Genomic DNA, 9,941 nt, shown 5'->3' on the forward strand with positions numbered 1-9,941 from the left:
CACATACACAAACATTAACAACGGCACTAGAAGGAAACACGCACAATTACAAAAAAAAAATCCTAATCACCCAGATGGAAAATTTGCTGCTCATTCCTTTTTTTTTTATTGTTTTGGTTTTCTTTTTCATTCTCTGGCGAAGAGACAATGCAGAACGCTCGCCGGTAGACCTTCCATGGGACCATGTGGGGGTGATGGTGGTGGGGCGTGCGATTTACTCCCGCTTCTCGTGCGCGCCGTCGCCGGCGGTGGAGGCACCCGTCGCCGGTGCCCGTGGCGTGTCATCGTGGCGCGAGGCGGTTTCCTCCGCGGGGGCGCCGCTCGCAGAGGGACGCGGGGACTGCGAAACTTCCGTCTCCGCGTCGTACAGCCGTCGGTTGAACCCCGTCAGATGCAGCAGCCGCTCGGGCGATCGCAGCAGGTCGACCAGCTCGAAGTACACCGACTGCTCCAGCCGCAGGTCGCCGCACTCCCGCGCCAGCTCGATGTACGCAATCAGCTGGGCGACTGGGGTGGGGTCCGCCATGGCGGTCAGCACCGCGTGCTTTGCCTTGTCAGCAAACATTCCGCGGAAGATCCGGCCCAGGGCGAGCACAAACGTCGTGTAGAGAGCGACGATGCCGATGCCCTGCAGAAAAGACACGCCGCCGACAGAGGGGTCGGAGAGAATCACAAAGTACATAGACACCGGGTTGTAGCCGTCATCCCCGTTCCGCAACTCAAAGTCAAAGCTGCTGCATCCCTCTCCGGTGGAGAGGCAGTCCCACTCTGGAAAGCGTGTGAGGTTGGCACTCGGGACGTTTCCGCCCGTAAAGAGGGATTGACACTTCACACACCAGTAACGGACTGTGTAGTTTAGCGCCGGCTCCACCTCCTGCCGGAGCACAATACTACAGTCCATGAAATTTCTCCCAGTTCCATCGCCAAACGCGGCAAAGCCGTCGGGGTGGACAAAAAGAAAAGGAGTGTAAAAGTTATGCAGCAAAACGGAATTCGTGCCATGTGCAATGGGATGATTCAACATGTAGTGAATCGCCTGAGCTGTCGTCGAGGAGACGGTCCAACTTTGTGTGTAGGAGACGGGATTCGCCGTCCCACTGCGTGTGAGCTCGAGTGAATGATACATTTGCACGGTCGTTTTGTTACTCACCGCCGCGGCAAGCTGCTCATTGAGTCGCCGGAATGCCTGCGGGCTGATTGGCCACAGATCATTGCTGCAGGAACTTAGCGTAACTAGCTGCAACGTCTTTTTCGTGTTCATGATCCCCCCCTGCCCCAGCGAGGGACGTGTGCGGGCCAACCACAGAGCCCATTCCTTGGGAATCGCCTCTGCGGTAAACGTCGTCGACGCGTAAAAAGGCTGCAAGGACGTGAAGGAGAGGCCCACGCGCAGCTGCGTCACCGCATTGGACTCCATTGCAGGGTTAAAGGTGGAGTAGTACACAAGTGGGGCCATCAGCGCTAGTAGGATCAAGGCGAGACGCGGAAGGCCTATACTGAGCTTTGCGGAACGGCAAATGGGCGTACCCAGCACAGGCTGCTGCTCACGCGCCTCGTGTATTCTGCACTGTCGCTCAAAGACAATGTCGTAGAGGTCCTCAATCTTGAGGTAACTGTCAAGGCTTAACGCCGTCTTCTCCACCGTCCAGTCCGTCACGACTCGAACTTCCCAAAGGAACGGCACTCCACGGTACAATGCATACAAGCACCCCATAATCCAGGAGCGGCCGGCCGTGCATGTAAACGGGTCATGTCGACGATGCCGCGGGTAGCCAACACGTAGCTGAAGCACCGCAATTGTCAGGGCAATGATCTTCAGCGTAAAGTACAAGTTCCCCACGATGCGGGACTGCACCGCTACGAGGTTTCCCCACAATAGGTAGCAGAGACAGTAGGCCACGCCACTCATGGTGTTCAAGAGCAGTTTCCCTTTCATGCACTGTGTAACGTACAGCATGCGATCGGCAATCATGTACAGAATGGAGACGAGGACCACAATCACCATGGGTCCGGGGAGAAGGTTCCGCCTGAGGCTCTCCTGGAGCGTGTCCTCCGCCCCGCCGGATAACTTGTTGTAGCCAAGCACAAACACCACCAAGGCGGCGGCATCCACGGTTAAGGAGTAGATGTACCAGTCTCTGCCAACACCAGGGGTGGTGACGGCATTTTGCACGAAACCAAACACGAGCAGAGACACTTTCTGGCGCACTCCCATCGCCCCCTGTGTGCGGCCGACACCGGCGGAAGCCTCCGGTGGGGAGGCCACCTGCCGCCCCTTCTGCTGCTGCTGCTGCTGCTGCTTCCCCGCCAGTTGCTCCGTCGCGGACGCGGCATCCGCAAAAGAAACTGGCGAGAAATCCAAAGAAGCAGCAGCCCCAGTGGCGGCAGGAGGATCATTGCCCCCACTGACGCCTTGCGCGGCTTCTGGAGGGTTCTCACACTCCCTCGACCGCAAAATGCCCTCTTGGCTGTAGACGCCGTTCGCCAGACAGGTGTTTTGATGCAGCAGCAGCGTCGCAAAAACAACAAAGTCCATCATAACATACGAGTACCCAATCCGTTGCTTCCAATAGGCGCCCTCCGACACGTGCAGAATCGTCCACCTCAGAAATTCGAGAAGCGACGGTGAGTAGGAAACGTGCGCAAGCACAACCTCGACCAGCTCCTTCAGGAGTATCCCAAATGCCACGTAGTAAAAGAGGCATACAAAAATAGAGCGTGGCGGAAAGGGGTGGTAGGTGATCGCCACCAAAAGTATAAAGCAAAAAGGCAGCAACTCCCACAAACATCGTGAAAGCATAAAGTTAATCATAGTCACAAGAAGTACTACCATCACGGTATGCCGCTCCAAGGCTCGAAGAGCAACCCAAAACAGGCGGGTGTGGAGCCCCCGGTAACGTGCGGCTGTGTGACGGCGCGGGTCATATGTACGCAGTGCAAGCCAATTGGCGAATCTTGTGGCGCTCGCATAGATGGTGCGTTGAAGACGCGTCCTTAGACTCCGCTTGCGTGCGCCACCACCGTCGGGCATTGAATGTGCGTCCTTGATGTCTTCGTCAGTCAATGCCTTCTCCTCCTTCTTCTCCATCTCCTTCGACGAGCATGCTCCTTCGTCCTTTTGCAGCCGCGGCACGGCGGCGTCGCTATCCTCCGCATCATCGTTTGCTGCACGCGGACGCAACGCCATCATGGTCATCTCGTCATTCTGCAATTCAGTTTCGCCGGTTACCCCTTCGGCCGTACACTTCTCGAGGGGAATATTCTCCGGCTCCCACGCCCCGTTGACCCTGCACAGGGTGCTCCGTATCTCTTTCAGCTTCGCACGAAGGGCTCGGCTTTTGGCGTCCGCCAACTGTTGCTCCGCCCCGTACTTTGCCCGCAGCCACGCCCACAGCTCCTCGTGCCGCGAATGCCGCGTAGAGGTGCGGTCGTAGAGGTGCCGCAGAACCTTTGTATAGCGGAATTCGTTGTAAACACGTGTTTGCACCGTCACCACGAAAAGAAGCAAGACATGTAGCGGGCCCAGCAGGAAGGGCTCACCTGCCTGCATGACGCCCACAACTTCACTGAAACTGCGATGCTCCGCCAGAAACTGCCGCACGTACGGTGCGTTGCAGACGACGGGGAGGCAAATGAGAAGCCAGTACGCCGCCGCAATGAACGGCCAGAGGGAGAAGAAGCACCAACGCAGCATTTCCATCTGTCCCAGCTGCAACAGCCCAGCAATGAGCAATATGAGATTCACGACGGAGGGCGGTGACGCCACACCCGCGGCAAAGGAAAAGACGGCCACGGGGCACAGATACGACACGGCATAGACAACAAGTGTCGTCACACTTCCAAGACGGCTTGGCGGTGAAGTCTCCAGAAAGCAAGGGACGACGCGGTCAAAGGAGTCACGTGGTAGACGTTGCAGCGACCTCACAGACGCCGCACGCACAAACCCAACCAAGGTGGTGTGCCCATTAAACTGGGAGCGAAGCACAGAGAAGGACACGGCCGTGTCTGCAGACTGCTGGCGATTTGTGTGGAGGAGCATAATGCCTATAAAACACCCCACGAGGGTGTGGTAGTGTGAGGCAAAGACCCAGCGCCGCCAGGTGTCACTCGCGTCGTTTGTTTCAGCAAAATTCACAATCGTGGGAAACACGTTGTGCGCGGCATTTAGCAGAAGTGCGTATTGCCAGACGAGGATGAGGGAAAGCAGCAGCATCAGAAGGAAAAAGGAGGGAGACGCCCGATATAGTCGCTGCCGCCCCGTCAATAGTAATAGCGGCAGCAGTAACAATCCCACCACGGCCCCACTGCAAGAATCGCTGGAAGAGGCAAGGAGAATAAGCAGCGTCAACACCAGTCCCTCGTAGCCGGCGTAGAAAAATAGTTGCGTGCATAGGACACTCTTCCAGCTGCTGCTTTCCGGACCCTCCGTGCGCTGACGACGTCGGATGTCCTTGTTGGCCCCACGTGTATGAATGCACAGCAGCATGACGAAAAAAACTAACACCGGGCCAAGCACAAGCTCAAGGGGCGAGTCCCCACCACCCTTCTCCAAACCAATAAATGCAGCGAGCGGCACACCACGAAAGCTGTAGGTAATCTCAGCGACAAAGGAAAACTTGTAGGTGTAGAGTGCAAGGATGTGCAGCACGCAATAAACCAACACGGAGATGTGGGTGAAGTCAAGGAGAAAGAACACCACGTAGACGGAGTCTATCACCGTGAACCGAGACGTGGCGAGCAGGAAAAGCGACACCCACCCCAGCACTCCACCGTAATCTGCGCCAAAGGCGGCGACCCACTCGCCAACGGTGTCCATCGCCGCGAGCAGCCGCAGGGAGTGCCGAATAAAGCGCTGATCGTCACTAACCAACGAAGGCAAAGATGCGCCGTCCGGATGCACAAACCTCTGCCCACCGTCAGTTTGGTCTTCGGGTTGCTCTTCCTGCTGCTGCGTCGCGTCCACGCCCCTGCCCGCTTCCTCATCGTGCTCGGGTCGTGTGGGCGGTGCCTCGCTCTCGCGGTCCAGGGCGAAGTGCGTCATCGCCGTGGCAAAGGCAAGGAACCACGGGGCGAGGAAAAAGGTGAGCGGCATGTCCTCACGCGCCGGGTACAACCCAATCTCCTGCTCACAGTGCCTAACAGCGTTGGCGTTGCTGCTGCCGTCGTCGCCAGGGCAGAGGCGCTGGAAGACATACTCCCGCAGCACCCCCGCCAACTGTGTAAACTGGCAGACGGAGGTGACCGCCACCACAACGCCGCCGTAGACGCACGCCACACACCACAACGCCCTAAACAGCGTGTTTGATAGGGCAAGCGCGGCTGCGGATATGGTGAGAAGGAGAAAGAGCGCAAGAAACCCCTCCACGATAAGAGAGTAATGCAGAAACACGCCTAATGCCACGAACACCGTCGTGGCCACCGTCATCGTGGCCCGCCTGGACCATTTCCGGGCGACGTTGGAGCGGCAGAAGCGGTCCCACTCGTGCAGTGACACAGCGGTCCCCCATGAGCGGCACACACGGAGCCGCAAGAACAAAAACGTCAGAACAAAAACAGCCAGTACATACGGAACAGCCTCGTAGCGAGAACGCAGTGGAACCAACCCAATTGTGGCGTACTGCAACGGAGTGCCCGCAACGTATGTGGGAAGTGTAACGAACCCACTCACAAAGGTAAATATGAGCTCAAACGACGTCAAGCACATCAGATATACCACCACAAGCATCCACGCATTGTCAGTAGTCTCTGGAAGGAGGAAGTAGAGGATAAACAGCAGTAACACAACCGCGTGTAGAAGGTCCATGTGGTACGCAAAGGAACCCACGAGGAAGAGAAGGCACAGCGCAATGAGAACGGCGTGACGCATCAACAACACACCTGTCCAAAGAACATAATAAGATAGCAGAGGACGCTGTGAATCATGCAGCTTCTCAAGCAAGAGGGCGTCGCCAATCCCATCCTTGCAAAGGCATCTATCCTCCTCAGCGGTGGGTCGCCGCCCAACCAGAGAAGCAAAGAGCTTCGCAAATGCCTCGGAGCCTTCAAGTGGGTCAGAAGGAAGATACGTAAGCAGCTCCGCCACACGCTGAGCCCCCAACTTGAGTTCCGCGACTCGCCGTACCCCCAGAAAGTCCAAAGGAGCCTCTTCGTTGACGCAGTGATTACTATTTTCACTCCCTCTCGACGTCGTCGCAGACTCCCGAGGCGTACGTGAAGGCAGCCCCGGAGATAATGACCGTGGCCGCGGCGCTGGCGGCACGGCGGCGTCGTCGTCGTTGTCGTCCCCCAATTCATTTTCCTCCAGCTGGACAAGGCGGGCGTGGTGGCGAATAACTACATAGGCCGCAAGCATCGCAAGAAAGACAGTCTCGTTGGCGATCAGCTGCGCCAAACCAAGCCACCGCCCCTTGTCGCTCAAGAAGAGGCGCCGTACGATGTCTGGCTGGGCCGTATCAGTGGCAAAAACAACGTACTGGGCATTGACGAGGAAAAAAGCGAGCAGCAGCGTTGGCCGCAAAAGCGCCGCAAAGGACTGAGCGTGCAAAATCTGTCCCAGCATCATCGTCGGCAACAAACCCAATGAGACTACGGTGGGGAAGGTAATCATGTTGGCAGCCATGAGCGCCAGCGGCACGAGGCGGGAACTGGCAAGCAGCTTCCGCAGCATCCACGTGCCAGCATGACCAAAAACGAGCACAACCCGTTCGATGAGGCTCACGCCGACAACAGCATTGCTGCAGAGAGATGAACGCCCTGTTTGGGAACGCCCGTGCGGTGTATCCACTGCAAGCGAGCAACGTTGCTGCCGAGGAGAAGGAGCAGCCCCAGCATCGGCATTGTCGACACGGTTAAAAACTACCGCCACGGGTGTCGCACTCCGAACTCCTTCACTCACGCGAGGCACGTTTCTCGAGGCCTCCTCACGCAGAAGCGGCTCACGCACATTTTGTTGCTGCACCTCCCTTCCATGACACTCCACCGCCATTTGGGCGAGAAAAAGTGTAATCATCATGAGACAGAGCTGTACAAAGCGACGGACGGCGATGTCCACGGGCTGATGATACAACTTCGTCAAACCGTACATGGGGTCGACCTCGCCCAGGACGTAGGCAACGGCGCTATTCTGTGCAACACATGAGGCCACCAAAATGATGCAACTCGCAAAGGTCCCACACACGGAGCAGACATGCAGAACGAGGAGCGAAAAGCGACCATGCCGAGAAGGCACCGCTCCGAATACAAGTGTGCTTGCCCCCAGCGACACACACGAGAAGGAAGCCATGCCAATCAACAAGAGCGCCCCAGCCAAGACGGTCGGGGCGATCAATGCTGTCACAACGCTCATGAAGGCCCAAGCCATCGTTGTTAGCAGCGGGCGCGTATGCCCCAAGCAGACGCGGCGTGACAGTTTTCGTCGGAAGAGAATAATGTACGCAGCAGTGAGCCCGGAGGGGATGCAGGCTCCTGCAACAATCCATGCCTTGGCGCCCGGCCCTGCCTCGTAGACGCCAAAAGACTCGACCAAGACACGGTGATCGCCAAAGAGCACTTTCCACGTCCCGGGGGAGAAGGCAGTGACTAGATTCACGATGAGCGTGGAGAGCAGCTGCAATAGTGCAAAGAGAAAAGCTAGCAGAAGAACCACCGACGAGGTCGCACCTTTTGCGTTGCGCAACAGCATCATATACATGAGCAGCACGGCGGCAGGGAGGTGGCCGCCCAACGCCGCTGAAGAGGTGAGCAGCCCGCTAAGAAGAAGGGCATAGGGATGAATCATTTTACCAAGCCTATTCTATGACAATAGCCAGCAGAGAAAGAACTCACACACGCACGCGCGCAAGTGGCCCCACACACGGCCTGCCAATACAAACAAAAGGGGAAGAACAGCAACAGCAATCAAAAAAGTGTCACACCTGGACGGAAGAGCAGAAGAACAACACCAGAAAGTGTTGATCGCGAGAAAAACAGGAACAATATAATATATAAGGAAGCATGTAACTGCGTGGCTCAGCGGTGCGCCTGCACGCACGCTCTGCTTCTACACGCCTAACATCATCGACCACAAAAAAAACAACAAAAACAGCAAGCGCACCACCAACCACAGTCACACCTGCGTCTACACTCACAGAGAAAGAAACAGGCGCAAAATCATTTGTGTGCATGAAATACTACACAGGGCATACCAGACGCGGAATTCACCCCCTCACACCAAAAGCACACACACACACACAAAAAAAAGTAAAACACGGAATCCTTAAGAACGCCCGTAAATGTTTGATCGCGCACCCTTCGACTCATCCGACACGCCCCACCGCCGTTGCAGTTTCCCGTGTGACTTGATAAGATTCCACATGTGTCGCCGACGCCAATGGCTTAGCGCAACATTTTCCACGGTATTCTCTGCTATGATGGACTGAATGCGGGAGTTGACGTAGTTGTCCATGGAGGTCATCCCAGTGGCCTTCGTCTCCTCCGTCAGCACGCCCTGACCCCAACGCATAATCTGATCATGGGATGGGTGAGAAAAGAGCACCCCGCCGTCTTGCAGTGCAAAGGCACGAAAGTTGGGCGACAGCGTTCGCGTGGTAGGCACCAGCGATGTGTTGTCCGCGAAGGCGTCCCCAGACGGAGGCGGTAGCGGCTGGACACGGAAGGTGCGATCCTTCTTTGGTGTGTAAACACTCATGCCGAAGCCACCGAAACCGTAGCGGATGAACCCACGGTTGTACACACGGCCAAAGCGCGTGCCTGCGTTGGGATGCTGCGACTTCTTCTTCTGGTGCGACTGCACCCGCAGCCACACTCTACAAAGACGCAGCATACTTCAGTGTCAGCTGTCGCCCTCCCTTTTCCCTTCCCACCACACTTTCCTACGTGCTAGCAACGTTTCCCGGTCTTCTCCCTAGGACGGACGAGCTTGGTGGACGCTCGCCGCCAGCCACTCGATCCGCGCCCCCGCCCTTCCCTAGTGGATTGCCGTGCTTCTTCACACCACAGAACCGCCTCAAGGGGAAGGAGCAACAGAAGCAGAACGAACGAACGAACGAAGGAAAAATATATGCATACACACAAAAACGGGGGAGTTTGTTGGTAGTGGGAATCCCAGCAGCAGCCCACGCACTGTGGGGAAGAGGAAATTAGCATAATTGTACAAAATAAACGAAAAAGAAAAAAACGACGCACGGCATACTTTTGCAGAGAAGCAATTAGTGGATTCTCGCCACTGACTCTGCTACTCGCAGCCATCCTCTTCCGGGGGCATCATCGTATTCGTGATGGCACTACGTTTGGCGCGCAATGCCACGATGCGCTGTGGTACCACCACCTCTTCATTGGCGTACAAAAATTCCTGGGACGACGACGGCTGCTCCGCCGCAAACGTTGCGGCCTGCCGCTGTCGAAGTGCCTCCAAGTCGCGTGCCATGGCGCCCTCAAGCCGAGTCAGGGCCACGACGATCTCCGCATTTGGCGACGCCCCGCCTGCTTCAGCCTGTGCGTTCATCTTGCCCTCGTCGCTTTCTCCCCTCCTCTCAATGCTTCCCTGCGGCACAGCAAAGAAAACACTATACTTTGGCCCCGACTGCTGGGGCTACGGGCCTGACGAAATGCGGGCCAAACACACACACACACACACACATAAGAGGGGGGAGGGGAAAAAAACAGAGACTAATATATACATATGTGACGGTGTGCTTGTGTGTGAAGCCGATAACTTGGAGAGTGGAAGGCCGGCAGCTCGTGAACAAACACCACAAACAAACAGGGATACAACTGTGTCCTTTACTTCTCTCTGTACGGCGCCACCGCCACTTCTATCGTGCATCCATCCACCCACACACAGAGAGAGAAAGCGAGTCACCCATTCACCCGGAGTTCCTTCCCCTTCGTACCTGGCACGATGAATTTTAAAGTAGGAAAAAGGTAAAGAGGGAATGGGCATC

At 56.5% G+C, this 9,941-nt stretch overlaps 2 protein-coding genes across 2 annotated transcripts, besides 4 other annotated features; both read right to left on the minus strand.

The window, feature by feature from the left end:
• Nucleotides 1-97: 97 nt before the first annotated feature.
• Nucleotides 98-127: a microsatellite.
• Nucleotides 128-214: 87 nt separating this feature from the next.
• Nucleotides 215-7,777, minus strand: Tco025E_06025 (uncharacterized protein; the record flags this gene model as incomplete). The annotated part of the gene is made up of 1 exon (XM_029372914.1): nt 215-7,777. One exon carries the CDS (start codon nt 7,775-7,777, stop codon nt 215-217), a length of 7,563 nt encoding a protein of 2,520 aa, XP_029227104.1.
• Nucleotides 7,778-8,196: 419 nt separating this feature from the next.
• Nucleotides 8,197-8,231: a microsatellite.
• A 23-nt stretch (nt 8,232-8,254) lies between these two features.
• On the minus strand, nt 8,255-8,821 carry Tco025E_06026 (putative variant surface glycoprotein; the record flags this gene model as incomplete). The annotated part of the gene is made up of 1 exon (XM_029372915.1): nt 8,255-8,821. One exon carries the CDS (start codon nt 8,819-8,821, stop codon nt 8,255-8,257), a length of 567 nt encoding a protein of 188 aa, XP_029227105.1.
• Nucleotides 8,822-9,029: 208 nt separating this feature from the next.
• Nucleotides 9,030-9,052: a microsatellite.
• A 561-nt stretch (nt 9,053-9,613) lies between these two features.
• Nucleotides 9,614-9,637: a microsatellite.
• Nucleotides 9,638-9,941: the final 304 nt, after the last annotated feature.

Source organism: Trypanosoma conorhini, assembly GCF_003719485.1.
Source record: "Trypanosoma conorhini strain 025E chromosome Unknown Tco_14.4_contig_00383, whole genome shotgun sequence".
NCBI classification, from domain to species: Eukaryota; Euglenozoa; class Kinetoplastea; order Trypanosomatida; family Trypanosomatidae; genus Trypanosoma; species Trypanosoma conorhini.